At 49.9% G+C, this 19,878-nt stretch overlaps 2 protein-coding genes across 4 annotated transcripts; one reads left to right on the top strand and one right to left on the bottom strand.

Moving 5' to 3' along the window:
• The first annotated feature begins 1,136 nt into the window (after nt 1-1,136).
• On the top strand, nt 1,137-14,143 carry Rmnd5b (required for meiotic nuclear division 5 homolog B). Of its 2 annotated transcripts, none has more exons than XM_055602826.1 (10): nt 1,137-1,324; nt 7,944-8,090; nt 9,477-9,622; nt 9,739-9,879; nt 10,733-10,833; nt 10,977-11,143; nt 12,045-12,210; nt 13,234-13,336; nt 13,429-13,583; nt 13,666-14,143. In XM_055602826.1, the coding sequence occupies exons 1-10, from the start codon at nt 1,144-1,146 to the stop codon at nt 13,727-13,729; spliced, it is 1,371 nt and encodes a 456-aa protein (XP_055458801.1). In that variant the 5' UTR covers nt 1,137-1,143; the 3' UTR covers nt 13,730-14,143. The 2 variants fall into 2 exon arrangements, with proteins under 2 accessions (XP_055458801.1, XP_055458802.1); XM_055602827.1 differs by having other exon boundaries at nt 1,252-1,324; nt 7,940-8,090.
• A 659-nt stretch (nt 14,144-14,802) lies between these two features.
• Nhp2 (NHP2 ribonucleoprotein) lies at nt 14,803-19,089 on the bottom strand. Of its 2 annotated transcripts, none has more exons than XM_055602828.1 (4): nt 18,850-19,089; nt 18,692-18,761; nt 15,921-16,026; nt 14,803-15,162 (listed from the first exon to the last, which is right to left on the bottom strand). In XM_055602828.1, the coding sequence occupies exons 1-4, from the start codon at nt 19,007-19,009 to the stop codon at nt 15,037-15,039; spliced, it is 462 nt and encodes a 153-aa protein (XP_055458803.1). In that variant the 5' UTR covers nt 19,010-19,089; the 3' UTR covers nt 14,803-15,036. The 2 variants fall into 2 exon arrangements, with proteins under 2 accessions (XP_055458803.1, XP_055458804.1); XM_055602829.1 differs by lacking the exon at nt 14,803-15,162 and adding an exon at nt 15,183-15,278.
• Nucleotides 19,090-19,878: the final 789 nt, after the last annotated feature.

Here is a 19,878-nt window from a genome sequence, read left to right as displayed (position 1 = left end):
CTGGACTCACTTTGTAGATCAGGCTGGCCTTGAACTCACAGAGATCCACCAGCCTCTGCCTCCCAGACTGCTGTGATTACAGGCGTGCACCACCATGCATGGCTCCTTCACCCTTTTTAATTAGGGCAGATACGCAACACCTGTTCCTTCCATTTTCCCCCCCCCCCCCCTTACCAAAGAGAGCAGCGGGGCCAGGGCCTGTGGAAGTGTAGGGTTAGGTGACGGGCAAGGACAAAAACAGCTCTTAAAATTGTGTGTGTGAGAGACGTGAATGTGTGTACGTGGGTGTGCTTGCTGGGCAAGTGTGAAAAGGCCAGAAAAGGGTTTCGGGTGTCTCACTCTATCACTCCACCTTATTGTTTTGAGATATGGTCTCTCTTTGCTCCTGGAGCTCTGCTTTTCAGCTGCCTTAGGCGGCAGGCAAGCCCAGGAATCCTCACTCTACAGGAATCTTGCAGTTACAGGCCTGAGCCTTAATCATTAGGCTACGTACATATAACATTTGTATTTTTCCGGATGGGACAAGGGACATGCGCGTGCACTCTCCACCGCTGAGCAATGCCTGGTGCTTTTTTTTTTTTTTTTTTTTTTTTTAAGACAAGGTCTCAAAACAAACAAACGAAAAAGACAAAGTCTCAAGTAGCTCAGGCTGACCCTAACTCACTATGTACCCTTGAACGTCCGATCTTCATATAATTATAAGATTATATGTGCTCAGCTTTGTTTATTTTCTGAGACAGTCTCACTCTGTAGTCTAGTCTAGCCTGGCCTGGAACTCGCGGCGCTCCTCCGGCCTCAGCTCCCCTTAGCCCAGCCTCGACTTTTGAGACTTAGGAAGATAGGGCTTGCGGTTGAGGGCTCGGGTTCGGCAGGTGCGCCGGCTAAAACTTCCGGTAGAAACCCAGGACCATCCTCCGCTGGTTCTGGCCCGCGGAAACCGAGGTTCGCTCCGAATCGCTGGGACGAAGGGTCCCGGCACTGCGCAGGCGCTGATCGCCTCCTGATTCCTGCGAGCCGAGCGATTCCATTCGGCATTCCTCGCAAAGCCGTGGGTGAGACGGCCGGTCTCCCCACGCTCAGCGACACCGCGCATGGGCGAGCCCGGACCCACCCGAGGGGCAACCGCCGCGCCTTCCGGTTCCGATGACAGCGGCGCCGGAAGCCGGCTGGGCTGCTGGACTAGGTGACAGCCTGCGGGCTCCGGGTCCCGGGGTGCGGGGCGCCCCGATCAAAGCCTGGAGCAGTCGTCGGCCACACCCTCCAAGGGCTGGAGGAGTCGCCCGGACTCAGACGTCCCATCTTAGTGCACCTGACTGGCACAGAGGTAACCAGCTGCGGGCGGTGGGGGCCCCGGCAGGACACTGCAGGATGGTCTTTGGAAGGATGGATAGGAGTTTGCCAGTCTTTTGCATTATAATGCGGGTGAAGTCGGGGTCGTAGCATCCCCTTAGGGAAACGGCGGGCTTTCCTGCCCTTTCAGTTTTAGGTGAAGAGGTTACGATGTGAAACTTTCTAATGTCAATAGGGATATGATTTGTTTGAAGGTAAGAGTACAGGGCATTGTGTTGTGGTTGGGAAAGATGACACTTATGTCCGAGACCTAAATAAGGAGACATCTCTGGGGAGATGTGAGGAGAGTGTTCTGGGCAGACGGTGGAAGCAGATGGAACTGGATGGACCCTGGAAACAGAAAGGCCAGTGGAGGTAGAGTGTGGCAAGTGAGGGGGAAAGTGGTGGGAATGAGTGATAACAAGGGGAGTTTGTTTGGATAGAGCTTTTGTTTTCCTTTTGTTTGTTTTGTTGTCGTCTGTGAGACAGGGTCTCCTATAGCCCAGGCAGGCCTGGAGCTTCCTAAGTAGACCAGGCTGGCCACAAACTCACAAATATGCACCTGCCTCTGCCTCCCTGGAGCTAGGGGGGATTAAAATTATGCACCGCCACACGCCACACCCAACCTCAGGTTTAATTAATTAATTACTTAATTAATTTTTGAGGTAGTATTTCTCTACATAGCCTTGGCTGTCCTGGAATTCACTGTGTAGACCAGGCTGGCTTGAACTCACAGAGATCTGACTGCCTCTACCTCCTGAGTGGTGGGGTTAAAAATGTGAGCCACCACACCCAACAGATTTTTTTTTTTTTTTTTTTTTTTTTTAGGTGTATGGCTATGTTTTGCCTTCTTGTGTGTCTGGGCACCACCTGAACGCAGTGTCTGAAGAGGGCTTCAGGGTCTCTGGAATTGGAGTTACAGGAGGTTGTTGGCTGCCATGTGGGTGCTGAGAACCGAATCTGGGTTATCCCCAAGAACAAGTGCTCCTAAGCACTGAGCCATCTCTCCAGCTCCTGTAGTGAGAACCTTGTAACATTTTCTTCCTATCTTTTTCTACCCACCGGGAGATTTTGATTCAGGTCTTCCAAAGGCTAGGAAATGGAGGTACTGTTTGATCAGGGTTTACTCAGCTCTGTGGTGGCCCAGGCCCTGCAGGGAGGGAGAGGATGAAACCAGTCTCCAGGCTTTGCTTAGCTGGTAGTCTAGCCTGGGACACACACGTAAGCAATCAGTCAGAAGGATTCAGAAGTGTGTGGGACTGACACACCAGGTCTGTGATGCAGACAAGAAGGCTGCACAAGGGAAATAGCTCTGTGAGTAAAAGCCTGAGCTGGATCCCTAGGACCCATGGGAAAAGGTGGATTTAACTAGGGGCCGTAGCACACAAATCCAGCAGGTGAATCTTTGTGAATTCCAGGTCAGCCTGGTTTTCAGAGAGGTAACTGGTGACCTTTTGGGAGGTAAGGATTAACTTCGGTCTTGCAGAGGGTGCTTGTGAAGTGAGTGTAAGGAAATAAAAAACTCAGAAGCAAGGGCTTTGGGTGTAGCTCAGTGGTTTAGCATTTGCCCAGCATGTGTGTGGTCCTGGCCCTGAAAAATCAATACATTGATTAAAAATTAATGTCATTCTTGGTAGGCATATAATCCCAGCTACTTGGGAAGCTGAATGTGAGAGCCCACCCGAGAATGAAAACAACTGTAAAAGAAAAACAGCTGTGACTATTCCCATCCTTGAATTAAAACCAGAGGCACATAGCTCTGGAACGGTAGGATGAACTGCTCCGAGATAGCCTGGAATTGAAGCCAGAGGCAGATAGCTCTCAAAGGGCAGGATGAACTGCTCCGAGATAGTTTTTAAAATAATAAGGGCAGGGTGAATTGTTTTGAGAAAACTCACAAACCGCCAAAAACTGCAAACAACTAGCTGTAAACTATCTTCATGCTATTCTTGCTGACCAATCAATGTATAGAGCAAAAGTGGCCAGATTTTTAAGTATAAAAACCCTGTGCTTTGCATGCTCGGGGTCATCTCCTGCCTTTGGAGGGGCGACCCTATTGCTATTGGAATAAAAAAGAACCTCTTGCTTTTGCATCGAACTGTGGTCTGTGGGAGTTCCTGGGAAGGGCATGATCTTGAACTCCTGAGCTGTGAGACCCCAGGTCTTACAAATGCATGAGGATTTCAAATTTAAGGTCAGTCTGAGAAACAGTGAGCTGAAGGCCATTCTGGTCAATTTAGGGAGATCTTGTCTCAAACACCAAAAAGATGAGGCTGGAGCTGGGTGACGGTGGTGCACCTTTAGTCCCAATGCTTGGAAGGCAGAGGCAGGCCGATCTCTGAATGGACTCAAGGTGCAGCTCAGTTGGTGGGGTGCATGCCTGACATTAAGTCCAGCATGAACTACATGAGGCCCTATTTCAAAATAACAACAAAGAATCAGCAAGATGTCTGGGGGGGGGGGGGGAAGATGTGGGGAGGGGCGTGCTGGAGAGATGGCTCAGAGGTTAAGAACACTGTCTGTTCCTCCAAACGTCCTGAGTTCAATTCCCAGCAACTACATGGTGGCTCATAACCATCTATAATAAAATCTGGTGCCGCCTTCTGCTGTTTAGGTACATGTGCAGGCAGAACTCTGTATAATAAATAAATAAATCTTAAAAAAAAAAAAAAAAAGATGTCTTGGTGGGTAAAGGCACTTGCACTTGCTACATAGTCCTGGTGACCTGGGTTCCATCTCAGGAACCGGCACGGAAAGAGAGAACTGACTTCACAAAGTTGTCCTCTGAACATGGCATATGTGGGGCCCCCCCTCCCGTCACCAGTAAGGCACAGTAATAAATACTTTTTTTTTTCTTTTTTACTTTTTGAGACAGGGTTTCTCTGTGTAGCCTTGGCTGTCTTGGACTCTGCTTTGTAGACCAGGCTGGCCTCCAGCTGCCTGCCTCTGCCTCCCTGAGTGTGCCACCACACCCGGCTATAAATACATTTTTAAAGAGCAGGACAAAACATTGTCTATTGGACATGTAGCCTTTTTTCTTCTTTCTTTCCTTGTTTTGTTGTTGGTAGGGAGCAGGGTGCACTCCTTACTACGTGGCTCAACCTGGCCAACAACTGACAGTGGTTGGTCTGCCTCTTCCTCCCAATCACTAAACTGAAAGGTATGTACCACACCTGGCTTTTCTCAGCCTTAAAAATTACATATTTAATTCTTTTGGGGAGCAGGCCTGAATGCCATGAATGTGGCCTGAGTGCTGCATTTAGCAGATAGAGGACAGCTTTGTGGGCTCCTTCCACCTGTGATTCTGGGGATCATATTCAGGTCACCAGTCTGGGTGGCAAGCATCTTACCCACTGAGCCATTTGCCTGGCTCGTCCTCTGCTTTTTTCATGGTTTCAGGGTTTCCCTCTGATAGTCCTAATATCAGTTGGTATCTGACAGGGCCAGACATTTTGGCCATGATGAGGTCCTGTCCTTGAGCCACAGTAATCTTTGATAAATTGTGGCTCTGGTATCCAGACCCTCTTGGCGGCCACTCTTTCTTGCCATCTTGCCCAGCTGGCGGTTTGCGCTCCTGTTTGTTGTCGTAACTGACAGACCCTACAGAGTTCATCCCAGCCGTGTACTCACACACCACTTTCTTTCTTGCTGGGAAGCGGCCTGCTTTGCCCATCCTGTTGTGCAAAGTTCTTAAGGAGAGGGCCTCAGCCAAGAACCAGATAGCAAGCTTCCTTCTGTTCTCACTCCTCCACTGCTAGCTGTGTGGCCTTGGGGCGTTTATTTTATCTTTCCCTGTCTCATTTTCTCAGCTGCAAAGTGGGTCTAATAACCATACCTACGTCATAGTGTTGTGAGAAAAGTGAATGAGTTAATGGGTTGAAGTCATTGGAACACATAAGGAGCCTCTGGGGAATGTTAGTTTTTACCAAGCAAAATAATTATATCATTTTAAACGTGAGCCCCTATTACATTTTACCCATCATATCTTATGACTGTAGAGTTTGGGTTTGGGGGAGATCAATCTGTGGATGGTGTGATCACAGATTTTATTGTGGAAGATAGTATCAGCCAACGCCCAGCACTATTTCCCTGTCATTTGTTCCCCATTTGGGAGAGAGATAATGGCTGAGAGGGGAAAGCCAAGATGGGTGGTACTTGTGGACTAGGAGAGTGGAGGAAGTGGGTAGAGCCCAGGGTCACTATGGACATCGGCTTCTTGTGATGTCACTTTTGAGAGATAGCTGGCTTCATCGACCCCTTTAGAGGGACACATAACTCAGTCCTCTTATTTCTAGTCCTGTGTGGGTGCAGAAGATCTGTTGCTGCCATTCTGAGGATTATCTGTGTACTCCACGTTGCAGGCTACTCAAAAAAGGGGGCTGCAAAGGGGAGAGGGTTAGGAGAAAGCCTGCAGTAAGGAGGAGGTGGAGTAAGGTGTCAGCTGTGAGCTGGGTGCTGGCTCAGTGTTGCTAGACAAGCATAAGGACCTGAGAATTCCCAGAACTCACAGGAAGCCAGGCATGGTAGGGGATAACTAATCCCAGCGTCTCATTCTTTCATTGAGACAGGACAATTGCTGGAGGCTCCCAAGCCAGCTAGCCTGGAATAGGCAGCAGTGAACAACAAAAAAGGTGGAATGTGAGAACCTATGCAAGGCTACCTTCTGACCTCCATGCCCACACTGTGGCATGCACAAATGTACCTGTACTCAGACACTTGCATGCACATCACACATAAATATCACACATGGCACAGTAGAGCAAGAGAGCATTCTGGTGTGGCAGGGAGACAGGCCCTCAGTCATCATCACTCAGTGATCAGAACTAAGGGTACAGAGAGAAGGGTGAGGGAGCCAGGCAGGTGAGGCTTGGGCCAGCCACCTATGACAACTGAGGAGTTGGGCTGGAGGACTCAACCAGGGAGGTTCCGGGGCCTGGCGTGGTGAGAGCAAGGGTTCTGGCTGTCCAGACATAAGAAGTCATTAACTAAGTGATGGGGAGGCCCAAACAGCCCCCACAATGGGCAGTTATTCCCAAAGCTGCACTTGAAATTAACACCTATTCAAGGACTGTCCTCATGGCTTATCTCCCTGCAGTACATGAAAAACCAGTTCCACCAACTGCAAGAGAAGGTGGCCATAGTGAATATATGAAAATACATGCAACCAGGAGCCTAGGTTTTTCTTTCATATGCTCTGCTGAGGAACTAGCGAGGCCAGTCTTGTGATTAAGAACTGAGGGTTTGTCAGAGGCTCAGTCTCTGAAGCATGTGTCCTGTAAGGACCTGAGTATGACACCCAGAATCCTTCTTGTTTTGCTTTTAAATATTTTATTTTTTTATTATTTATACAGTATTCTCCTGCATGTATGCCTGCAGGCCAGAAAAGGGCACCAAATCTCATTATAGATGGTTATGAGCCACCATGGGGTTGCTGGGAGTTGAACTCAGGACCTTTGGATATATAACCAATGCTCTTAACCTCTGAGCAGCTAAGAGCACTGGTGTACTCAGAAGGCCCAGGTTTGATTTCCCAGCATCCACAGGGTGGCTCATACTGCCTGAAAAGGGATCCAGTGTCCTCTGGCTTCTGCAGGCATTGCGTAAACGTGGTTCACATACATCCATGAAGCAAAACACCTATACACTTCCAATACTCGTAAAGCAATGCTGGATGTGGTGGTTCCTGCTTGTAATCAGCACCGGGAGCTGTCCGGAGGATCTCTGGGGCTCACTGGCTGGCCGGCCTGATCCAACTGGTGAGCTCCAAGCCAGTGAGAGACCCAGTCTAAAAGGAAGTGGACAGCTTTCTTGGGGATGATGCTCAAGGTTGCTCTGTGCATTACAAAGGGATGCCTGGAGGGATGGCTCAGTAGTCATGGGGTCTTGCTGCTCCTGCAGAGGACCAGTTGGTTTCCAGAACCCATATGGAGCAGCTCTCCAGTTCCAAGATACCCGAAGCCTACTTCTTTTGCAGTGAGGAGGGTTTTGAGACAGGGATTCTCTGTGTAGCCCTGGGTGTCCTGGAACTTGCACAGACCAGGCTGGCCTACAGCTCATGGAGATTCACCTGCTTTTGCCTTCCAAGTGCTGGAATTAAAAGTGTGTGCCACCACTGCCTAGTGATCAGGATCCCACCTCTGACTTCCTCCGGCACCCACCCACACACACACAGAAGTTATACATCTTTTAAAAGATGTGTATTTCGGGGGCTGAACAAGGATGACAAAGCAAAAAGTTTAAGACAGTAATTTTGTTTTGTCTTTGTTTTTAAGACAAGAGTTTCTCTGTGTAACAGCCCTAGCTGTCCTGGAACTCAATTTGTAGATCAGGCCGGCCCCAAACTCAGAAATCCACCTGCCTCTTCCTCCGGAGTGCTGGGATAAAAGGTGTGTGTTGCCATGCCCAGCTGACAGTAATTTTTCTTACTATAGTTGAAAACAACTCTGTCCTTAGGCCAGCTGCTGTCTGCCATCTCATTGATCGTGGCTGGGAAGCACGTTGTGTAGCAGGGCACTGATGTATCATTCAGGAGGGGTGAGGGCGAGCTGAAGAAGTGCTGTCGGAGCCCCCCAGCAAATGCACATTGGCCTGACCCCGTTGTTGTCACTAGGCAGAGGCCGCCATGGAACAGTGTGCGTGTGTGGAGAGGGAGCTGGATAAGGTCCTGCACAAGTTCCTGACCTATGGGCAGCACTGCGAACAGAGCCTGGAGGAGCTGCTGCACTACGTGGGCCAGCTGAGGGCCGAGCTGGCCAGTGCAGGTTTGTGACCATCCCAGGGGCCATGTAGCTAGGCTACAGACCAGGCAGTCTTGGTCGTGCCTTTCTAGGCTTCCTTGAAGGTGGTAAAGGCCTCAGCTCGTTCAGAAAACCTAACAGAAATTAATTTTACCTGAAATTACTAACATTGCCAGTTTATTTTCAACTGACTTTTATTTATTTGGGGTGGCTGTGATGTTCCCACATTTTGTTTCTGTTGCAATGTATCAGCACATCATACCTGCTATTGCTAATATCCTGTTGTATGCATGTGTGATATTCTCTACCCAGTTCCCAGTGGATGGGAACTGGCTTGTTACCTCTGTGCTCTCGTAAAGAATGCTAGGAAGAGTTTCACACATTTGGCTTTGTGTGGACATGTTTCCATTTCTCCTAGAAGTAGAATTGCTGGGTTCAGGGTAACTTTTGAGTTTAACCTGACAGTTCACAAGGAAGCCTGCAGGACAGCCAATACTCAAGATGAAATAAAGCACACAGGTACCAAGTTAGTATTCACAGCAACCTAGAATTTTACAGCTAAGAAAATGAAGTCACCAAGATGCTGGCTTGTGGGCTAGTGAGATGGTTTAGCAAGTACAAGGCATCTGCTGCCGAGCTTGACAACCCGAGTTTAATCCCTGGGACCCACATGGTAGGAGGAGAGAATCCGCTCATGCAAGTTGTCTTCTGAGCTCCAGTGTGCATTGCTGCCCATGTCATGGACTTCCCCTCACACCCATGCAACTAAGTATTTTGTTTGTCCTCCTCTCCACCCGTGCAACTAACTACATAAATTCTTATTATTTTATTCATGTATTTATGTCTGTCTGTCTGTCTGTCTATCTGTCTGTCTATCTATCTATCTATCTATCTATCTATCTATCTATCTATCTATCTATTTTGAGGCAGGATCTCTACATAGCCCTGGCTGGCCTGGAACTGTGTAAACCAGGCTGGCTAGAACTCAGAGATCCACTTGCCTCAGCCTCCCAAGCGCCGTGATTAAAGGTGTGCGCCATCAAGTTCTTAAAAATCTTAAATTATTTTTTTTTTTACTTATTGTAAACAAACACACACAGTGGCTTGTTCCATGTGGCCACTTCCAAGTCCCACATTGGCTCATAAGCTCAGTACTCTTGAGTCAGAGTCAAGAAGATCTCTGTGAGTTAGAAGCCACCCTGGTCTACATGGTGAGTTCCAGGATAGACAGAGTTACACAGTGAGATCCAAAAAAAGGTTGGCTGGTCACAGGCTAGAGGTAGGTGTTAAACTCAGTGTGCAGGGCTGTCTTCAGGCGACCACACTGGCGTGCAGGAGGAAGCAGACTGGCTGCCTCGGAAGCTGCCCAGGACTTGCCTCCTCTGTCCTGACAGTCTGCTGTCTCTACAGCTCTCCAGGGGACCCCTCTCTCAGCCACCCTCTCCCTTGTGATGTCCCAGTGCTGTCGGAAAATCAAAGACACAGTCCAGAAACTGGCTTCAGACCATAAGGATATTCACAGCAGTGTCTCCCGGGTGGGCAAAGCCATTGACAGGGTGAGTCTGTGGGTGGCCCAGGGTCGAGGGGTGGAAACACCTAGAGCTTGTGTGTGCTGGCGTGGCAGGAACACGAGTGTGAGCGCCCGAGTCACAGACTGTCTCTTCTCTCTCAGAACTTCGACTCTGAGATCTGCGGCGTGGTCTCCGATGCTGTGTGGGACTCCCGTGAGAAGCAGCAGCAGATCCTGCAGATGGCCATTGTGGAGCACCTGTACCAGCAGGGCATGCTCAGTGTGGCTGAGGAGCTGTGCCAGGTAACATTGGCCTCGGAGTGCAGGGCCTCTCTCTCCTGCTGTTTGAGATGGGCCTGCTTGTGGAACCCAGGCCAGCTTCCTTGTTAGCCTCCTGCCTCAGTCTCCTAAATCCTGGGATTATGGGTGTGCACACCACCACTCTGTCCAGCCCATTGCATTTTTCTGCCCGTTTCTATCTGGTCCCGGATATTCTTGACTATTTTAGTATGCATGCCCCTCCTGGAGGCCTAATCACTGACATTCTTTCTATTTATGCTAAAAAGGAACTTGGTCCCTACTACAAAGCAGGAGCTCCCTCCAATTGTATCTGATAAAAAGTTACTGATCCCTGTTCAGAGTTGGTTGCCTATGGCGGTGTGGAGCCAGGGCCTGCTGTCCTTTTTAAGGGGTCAGTAAAATGACAAATAGCACTAGTTCAGTGCTGAGCACACCAGGGACAGGGGTCTTTGCCTTAATGTAATTAGCCAGATTAAAATACTATTTTCCCAGGGCTGGAGAGATGGCTCAGTGGTTAAGAGCACTGTCTGTTCTTCAAAAGGACCCAGGTTCAATTCGCAGCTCACATAGCAGCTCACAACTGTCTATACCGCCAATTCCAAGGGATCTGACACCTTCACACATAAAATAAAATTAATTATTTTAAAAAATTCTCTCACTAGGCCATTCAGTGCCAGGCCTGGGGACTCTGTGCAGCAGAGGGAAGGGTGCACTGTGGCTGGTGCTCAGCCTCTGCAGGATGGACAGACAGGGGCTCATATTAGCAGACCACGGTTCCTTGCCTTTCTCCAGCCGACCTTTGGCTGATTGTTATTATGGGCAGACTTTTGGAGACACTGCCTTCCGTCTTCCCCAGGAATCAACACTGAATGTGGACCTGGACTTCAAGCAGCCCTTCTTGGAGTTGAATCGGATCTTGGAAGCCCTGCACGAGCAAGACCTGGGACCTGCACTGGAGTAAGGGAGCCACAGTGGGCCCTGCCCACGGTCACCTCACCTAGATATACCTGACTCATCCTAGCCATGTGTTAGGGGTCACACTGTCCGTTAGGGCCCTCTGCAGCCATCACCCACTCCACTACACTGTGCTCTCTCCCCAGGTGGGCTGTCTCCCATAGGCAGCGCCTGATGGAACTCAACAGCTCACTGGAGTTCAAGCTGCACCGGCTGCACTTTATCCGCCTCTTAGCGGGAGGCCCCGAGAAGCAGCTGGAGGCCCTCAGCTATGCCAGGCACTTCCAGCCCTTTGCTCGGCTGCACCAGAGAGGTAAGTGCCCAGGGTGCTGGGGGTAGTGGTTAGGCTCCAGCCAATGGCCATGTCAGGTGGCTTGTGTTTGTACCCACACTTTTACCAGAAAGATGGCTCCCAGCAGTTCAGAAACCTTTGACCCTCGTTTGCCTCTAAAGTGAAGTCCGAAGCCAAGGCATAACTGAGGCAGGGAGACAGCTTCAGATTTGGAGTTTAGGCTAGCATGGCAATGATGCAGTGGCAAGATCCCAAGTCAAGAGTTAAAGACCACAAGGCAGACACACAGTTCGGCTACACAGAGAAACTGTCTTCAAACAAAACCAAAAAAGAAAAAAAGCCAGGCACCCCAGGAAGCAGAGGCAGGTGGATCACTGAGTTGGAAGCCAGCCTGATATACAAAGGCAGTCTAGGACAGTCAGGGCTACACAGAGAAACCCTATCTTGAACCCCCCCCCCAAAAAAAAAAAAGCTAAGCAGTGATATTTATGTATGTGGTGCTGGGGGTGGAATGACTTATCAATACTGTTTTACTACTTAGCCACCATCCACCCAACCCACCCTACCAGCAAGCAACAGTTTTAGCTCCTCCTGCCTCCTAAAGCTTTAAAACCTGGATCTGCTGTTAAAAGGGAGAAGTTGGGCATAGTGGCAGCACACTTAATCCTAGTACACAGGATGCAGTTTGAGGTCAACTTTGTCTACAGAGATCAGTTTCAAAAAAATCAGGGGCAGGATTAGAGCTGGTGAATGGAGACGTTCTGTGCCAAGCAGAGGTGTGCTTGTGATGCAGTCAGAACGCTGGAGACCTGAACAGCCTGTAGATGCCCCTGCCCCGCGGAGGACTTTGCGATTCTGTGGCTCGTTGGGGTATGGCCCAGAGTCTCTGCTTTGCCTGAACTGCCGTCCCCTTGTCTTGTAGAGATCCAGGTGATGATGGGCAGCCTGGTATACCTGCGGCTGGGCTTGGAGAAGTCACCGTACTGTCACCTCTTAGACAACAGCCACTGGGCCGAGATCTGTGAGACCTTCACTCGGGATGCATGCGCCCTGCTGGGGCTTTCCGTGGAGTCCCCCCTCAGCGTCAGGTACAACCCAGCCTCCTGAGGTCAGCACAGGGGGAAAGGCAGGAAAGGAAACAATTGTGCCGGCTCTACCATGTGCTTTCACAGACCTAAGCTGGCTCGGCATCTTCCCTTGAGACCTTTGCACTGCTGGTTTTTACAGTTCGAGGGCCCACCTCTCCTGCATGCTCCCCTTGGGCAACTACACTACCCTCTCAGTAATCCAACCACCCTCTAAGAACCTCACCAAGACATCACTTCCCTGCACGGAGCTGCTGCTTCATCTCTGCACTGCAGTGGTCTCTGCTCACTTGACAGCAGGCCCAAGTTAGAAGCCCTCTTACCCAGTTAGCAGATAAGAAGATGGAGGTTTGCCACGAGCTAACTTACAGGGAGTCAAAGAAACAAAGAGCACCTAGACTGGTCCAAGAAACACAAGCCACCACAGCAGACAGCTGTGGTGTAGAGAAGAGGCTGCACTTGCCTACGCTGTGGCTGTGGAGTTAGGTTACAACAGCATTTCCCAGCAAGGTCACCACTGGCCCTAGACAGTGTCTGTTGGGGCAGGGCTGCACTGCAGTAACCACCTGAGGTTCCAGCCAGTGGGCTCCCTGCTCCCTAGTCATCTCGAGAAAGAACTCCTTTAGAGAGATCTTTGTTGGCACTCTTACCTGGTGCCCCAGCAACAGAGCCGGTTAAACTGCAGGCAGGCTCTGACCCCTTCAACCGTTCTCTGTTCCGTATCAGGGGCTTTCCACTGTTTTGGACAAGTACTTCAACTGCCTGTTTTTCTTACTGGGGCTTTTCAGATCTTGGGGTGCGTTAGAGCAAATATGGAGTTGAACATACCTAGCAATGTACGTGAGTCTAGCATTTTGGTGCTCTTGCTAAGGACTGGAGTTCGGTTCCCAGTACCCTCTCGGTGGCTCACAGCTCTCATTAGCTAGTTCCAGAGGATCTGACATTCTTCTGGCCCACCGGTCCTTGTTTGGACAGTGTGCTGGTCCCTGTGATCCCAGCTGCGTTAGCCTCTGCTCTGTTCCTCAGCTTTGCTTCTGGCTGTGTGGCGCTGCCAGTGCTGATGAACATCAAAGCTGTGATCGAACAGAGGCAGTGCACTGGGGTGTGGAGTCACAAGGATGAGCTGCCGGTAAGGCCAGGCTGGGGAGGTACCCTCAGGCAGGTGCTGGGGTACGCGGCTCAGGCCGGAAGTGTAACTCAGCCTTTTGCTGGCCTTCCCAGATTGAGATCGAGCTGGGCATGAAGTGCTGGTATCACTCTGTGTTTGCATGCCCTATCCTGCGACAGCAGACCTCAGATTCCAACCCCCCTATCAAGCTCATCTGTGGCCACGTCATCTCCCGAGATGCACTCAACAAGCTCATCAATGGAGGAAAGTAAGTTCCCCCTACTCGGCTGCATCCTGGCCTGGCTATCCTGGCTGGCCCTAAGATGATCTTGCTTTGCCTTTCCTTGCAGGCTGAAGTGTCCCTACTGTCCCATGGAACAGAATCCAGCAGATGGGAAACGTATCATATTCTGATTCCAAGGAACTTTCTGGAAGGTGTCACCTACCCATGGGCCTTGGCTTGCCTTGGTAGAAGGACTGGCTTCAGTGGATCGTGATGCCCCTCAGACCAGCACTACCAAGAGGCCCAGGCTGCCAGGCAGAAGCCAAGGGAAGGCCGTGAACCAGCTTATGCTTCCTTGGCTGTAAGGGGACTAGCTGCTGTGTTCTGCTATCTTTCTGTTTACACTTGGCTCTGACTAAGTAGCAAAGGCCTTGGCCACCAAAAGCAGACATCTTTCTACTCCCTCAAACCAGGGGATTCCAGCTATGGCCACCTCCCACTGTACAGTCTTAGCTGTATGTATCCATTCTCCACTGTAAATAGCCCGTTAGAACTGAATGCTGTTTTATAACTTTGAGCAAATATATTCACAGCCCTTCTCCTTACTGCTGGCCAGACTTGAGTTTCACTGACCAACAGCTACATGCCTCTTACTACAGAATAGGGCTTTTTACAGGAGAGAACTTTAAGCTTAAAGTGCTTCAAAGTCTTGTCAAGTGGGAGGACTCGGGGTTTTTGTTTTTAATTAATTTATGTGTAGGAGTGTTATGCCTGCATGTATATTTATCTGTACCATGTGCCTACCTGGTACCCTATGGAGGTCAGAAGAAGACTTTAGTTTTTTTGCAACTGCAATTACACACATGTTATGAGCCACGAAGTGGGTGTTAGGAACTGAACCCAGGTCTTCTAAAGAACAGCCAGTGCTCTTAACTGCTGAACCACCTCTCCAGCCTCCAGAACTAGGATATGTTCAGAGTTCATATTCCCACTTAAAATTTACCACGTGGATAGGCAGTAACTAATTCTATCAGAGATGCAAGGCACTTGGTGGCTTCCCTGACACAGGGGCCACAGGCTTCTGTGAGGCGCAGTCTGGGTCTTGTTGCCTAGCCTCCAAGACCCCAACTGTCCTGGAGTGGGAACTGGAGACTCATGTATGCTGGGACTCTTGAAGCTCTGTGCCGAAAGGCTGCTGTTGTTCCTCCTACCAACTTCTTGGCTTGTCAGCAGCTGGAGTTTAAAGACACCCCCACACTTGCCACATTTTTGCCTTAGCATTTACTTTTACCCCACATTCTTGGAACTGTCTTCATCTAAGCTCAACAGGAGATAGCAATGATGGAAAAGATGCTGGCTCTACCCTCAAGAACAGCTGTTGGAGCTGCCTGGGAAGATTCACACATCAGGAAATTGTGGAGATGCTGTTAAGGTGGGCAGCTGCCTGCAGCCAGCCCAGCAGCTCTGGGAACAGGGGCTGGGTTGCAGCCCAAGTCTCTCACAAAGGCGTAGGCAGAGCCTGCACCTCCTCCAGGCACTTGTCATAGGCCTCCTGATAGTCCTCATGGGGCTTCACCATGATCACGCAAGTGGGACGCTTGGAGCCTGTAGCTGCACCCAAGTCCTGCACAGAAGAGGAGAAAAGCTGTGATCTCAGGAGGTAGAGGCAGGTGGATCCTCTTGAGTTCAGGCCAGCCTGGTCTACAAAGCAAGTCCAGGAAAGCCAAAGCAAAACCCTGTCTGGAAAAACAAAACAGCAAAAAGATAAAAAGCTGCTGGGTACAGGGGTCCCAAGTGACCAGCATAATCTGTTCCACAGCCATATCCCATTGGCATACGTTACATTTAAGAACAGTTCAGATGGTTGACATTACTTAAACTAAGCTTCCAAACCATGGTCTCCCAAGCCAATATTGAATACTGCCACATGGCTTAGAAGGGTACCCCTGTAAGCAGGGCAGTGTTCTGTAAGTCCCTAACACCCTTCTGCACACCTTGTACTCCAGACGTGGTCCTAGCTATGTAAGGACAAAGACAGTCCTTCAAACTGTTCTGAGCACACACCTAACAGTATGATCATGGGTGCCACATCTTAAAGAGTTTACAAGGCATGGTCAAATGTAGTCTGTTTAAATTCGCGGCATACACAAGATTTCCACCTTACTGGAAGAAAACCTGCCAGCCACTTTAGCCCCAGCCACATAGAAAGTCGTGGCAGAATTCCTTGAGCTGAAAAGTTTGGGGCCACCCTAGTGGAATAAGGAAGATACCATCTCGAAAAGAAACAAGCCAGCTAGACCTAAGAATTCTAACACTTGAGTTACTTCCTCAGATAACCTCCTCAGGGCTGGGAGGGGCAGCGTGGGTGGGTATGAGCCTCACCGTCTTGGAGGGGATGTAGACATAGGGCAGGTTCTGGTCCTCGCACATAACTGGAAGATGGCAGTACACCTCAATTGGCAACGTGTCTCCTGCCAAGACCATGATCCTGCAACGAGAGAAGCACCATCATTTCTACTTTGCTCCCTCCTTCCCTTGCAGTTGTGCTACCTCCAGCAGAGCTGTGAGGGCAGAGATGACTAAGATGCCCCAAGGACCCACAGCTAATGCCAGCCTCCAACTTCTGAAGGGGGTGTAAAGTCGTGATTGGCAAATGCATTCTTCTGGGGACATGATCTCTGCTTGACAGCACATAAATGCCACCAAATGTGACAAGCAGTAGGTGCAGTGCTGGGACAGATGAGGTAGAGGAGGAATGCCAAGAAACACCAATTCCGCTTTCCTTACAATCAGTAATCCAACCTTGAACACAGACTTGTGTGCCATGAGGAGGCTCCCAAAATTGTAGGGGCAGGGACAAGGGAATCAGAGTGGTGCTGAAGGGCTGGTCGCGAGAACAAGGGTTGCCTTTTATGATACCTACTGGGAGGGCCAGAAAGCAAAGCTTCAGAGACTGCGAGGAGTCACACCTAAGGTTTTAAACAGGCCCTGTCCCAAGAGCAAGTTTGCCAGAGTCCTCAGCTGAGGCTGTAGGCTGTCGGTGTACCAGACCCAGAAGTCTTGAAGATCCACCAGCAGAATGTTCTTTAAAGACGGGAGACAAAACCATATCTTCATACTCCATTCCCTTTGGAACAGGGCTGGTCCTCACTGCTGCTTTGCTGTCCTCCCTTGTGGTCCCTTCACCTTGCTGCCCTGACCCATAGTCATGCCAGGTGCTACCTGAAGCTACCAGTCTCCATGTGCACTACCAAAACAAACCATCTGTCTGTAGGACAGCTAAGCAGAGCATGCCCAGGGCATTTTCCCTATCAAGTCCAGAGGCCTCAGAAGGTAAAGACACTCACTGCCAAGCCTCACCTGGGTTCAATCTGTGGAAACCAAACTGGAAGAGAACCAACACTTACAGGTTGTCCTCTGCTGTAAATATATGTACCAGAATACACATGTGTACACACATGTAATAAGAACCATTTGAAGCTGGGTGGTGGTGGTACAGGCCTTTAATCCCAGCACTCAGGAGGCAGAGGCAGGCGGATCTCTGTGAGTTAGAAACCAGCCCTGGTCTACAGAGTGAGCTCCAGGATAGCCAAGGCTACCAAAAAACAAACCAGGAGAGAGAGCACTGGCCACTCTTCCAGAAGTCCTGAGTTCAATTCCCAGCATCCACATGGTGGCTAGAGACTATCTATAAAGGGATCAGATGCCTCTTCTGTCATGCAGGTGTACACGCAGCAGGGCACTCATATGTAAAATAAATAAATTTAATTAAAAAAAAAAAAAGAGGCTTCTTTAAAACAACAAAAACAAAAACATTTGAAATACTTAAAAGTTACCTAAAAGCATACTTGTTTTCACACAAATCTGGTTTTCTTTCACTTCTACACTCACAGACTACAGCCCAAACTAGCATCTAGAAGTCATAGAAAGATGGCTCAGCAAGTTAAGAGTTAAGAGCAGTATGGCTGCTCTTCCTGAGGGCCTGGGCTCAATTCCCAGCACCCACATAACAGCTCATAACTGTGTGCAGCTCCAATTCCAGGGGATCTGTCACCGTCACAGACATACATGCAGGCAAAACACCAATTTACATAAAATAAATTAAAAAAAAAAAAAGAAACCAGCCCCCCTCAAATCCATCAACCTAAGTCTTGCCTCATCACCTCACCCGGGCTACAGCAGCCCCCTAAACCTGACTTGCCTCTAATTCTTTCCTCACTATCACTTTTCAGGTTTCACTGTGTTCTGAGAACAAAAACAAAACCTACCGTTCCTTTAAAGGACCCAAGAGGACTGGAGAGATGGCCCAACCCAAATTCGATTCCTAGCACCCCCATGGTGGTGCATGACCACCATGTCCAAGGGGATCTGACACCTTGCCTCCTTCTGGCTTCCAAGGACACCAGTGCTGAACAAACATATACATTCAGGCAAAACATTCACACACAAAAATAAGTCAAAAAGACAAAAAACCAAGGCCCGCAGCCGAGGTGTTAGCCACTCTGACCAAGAGCCTGCGCTTCTCAAGATGCCACCACGAAATTAGCGTTCCTTTATTATTTCCTTTTTTGTTGTTTTGGGACAAGGTCTCTCTACTTAGCCATGGCTGTCCTGGAACTTAAAGAGATCTGGCTCTGTTGGGATTAACGGCCTAAGCCGCCACTCCTGGCTACCATTCTATCCTCTTTGGGTTTTTTGTTTTGTTTTTGAGATGTTTTCATAGCCCATGATCGCCTTAAACTAGCTATGTTGCGGAGGCTAACTCTCATTCTCCTTTGGCCTGCTTGGGAAAATGTCTCTCTACAGCACGTTACCTGAAGTCAATCTACAGAGTGAACTAACAGGGCTCTAGTGTACGCGGGTTGGGTTTCTATTTTCTTCCCTGTCTTTCGGTGGGATCTCCTGTAAGTGAAGTGGGTGTGGGGAGTGAAGGGGGTTGACTGCCGTAACTGGTCAGAGTCAACCTCACCTTTACTGAGCACCTAGGTAGACGGAATTTCTTCTTAGTCGATTAAAAACCCAAAGGCAGAGTAACTGTCCACCATGCACAATGCGCTGGGTTCAATCCCTAGCACCGCAAAACATAGCACACACACACACACACACACAAAAAACCAAAACCTCGAAAAGCAGCGAAAAGACGGGGGTCTTACCCTTTCTCGCCCTTGTTGACGAACTTCTGAACCTCCTTCACCCCGCGACGAATCTGCTTCCGCTTCACGGCTGCAAAGAGAAGCGTGACCGAGACCTCCAGGAGCCCCGGAGCGCCGGCCCCGCGCCCGCCCCGCGCCCGCCGGCCTGCCCGGCTCACCCTTCTTGATACACTTGTAGAGCTTGCGCGTCAGGCGGCGGGAGGCCAGGGGCTGTGCGATGGGGTTCAGGTTGACCAGCAGCTCTTGGTACGTGCGCTCCTCGCTGCAGCCCTCCGCCGGCGCCTCGGACTCCTCGGGAACGGCCTTTACTTTGGTCATCTTAGCAACTACAGCAGCGCAGCCGGGGCTTCGTGGAACCACGCGGCCGCCGCCTCCGGGACCACTTCCGGGTCACGAAGCCTCCCTGCCGGGAGGGCGGGGTCTTGGTCATGGGGGCGGGGTTACAAGACAATCCAAGCACGGAGGTTTGGCTATCCCTGTCGGACACCTAGGGAAGCAGAGTTTAGTGGTGAGATTCCGGAGGAAAAGACTCTGGGTCTGAGAGGCGGGGCCCAGAGGGAAAGAGGAAGGGCCCAGAGGAAGGAAATTATCATTCTAGTAGTAATCCTGAGCTCCTGGGCGGCGGTGACCTGATGCTGCTGGTTACGAACCTGGAGCCGTTGAAGACTTTTTCGTATTTTCTTTTCCCCTTCCAGGATCCAGTTGCTGACACTATAAGCCGCAAGCCTTTGATCCCTGCAGTGGGGATCATTCCACCGAGGCAGGTGGAATGTCTTATCAGTTCTAGGTCAGCCTGGCGTTGGCATAAGCCTTTAATCCCAGCATTTGGGAGGCAGAGGCAGGTAGGGTGGGGCGTGGACTCTGAGTTCCAAGCCAGCCTAGTCCACACAGCAAGTTCCAGGAGAGCCAAGACTACACAGAAAAACCCTGTCGCAAAAACAAACAAAACAAAACAAAAAATACATAGTCAGCTCCAAGCTAGCCAGGACAACACAGTGAGACCAAGATAGGGCAACGTAGTGAGGCCCTGCCTCAAAAACAAAACAAAAGCTTGATAGAACTTTATTTATCCAGACACCTGGTTGTAATAACTCTGATACAAACTGGTTCAAATAGTCCTGTGCATTCAGGAGCCATGGCAATCCTCTTATATCATTTCCTCAAGGTCTCTGGGAAGTGGCAGCTAA

Source organism: Psammomys obesus, unplaced genomic scaffold (genome assembly GCF_907164565.1).
Source record: "Psammomys obesus unplaced genomic scaffold, mPsaObe1.curated_primary_1811, whole genome shotgun sequence".
Lineage (NCBI taxonomy): Eukaryota > Metazoa > Chordata > Mammalia > Rodentia > Muridae > Psammomys > Psammomys obesus.
This window is presented reverse-complemented; position numbering and strand designations above follow the sequence as displayed.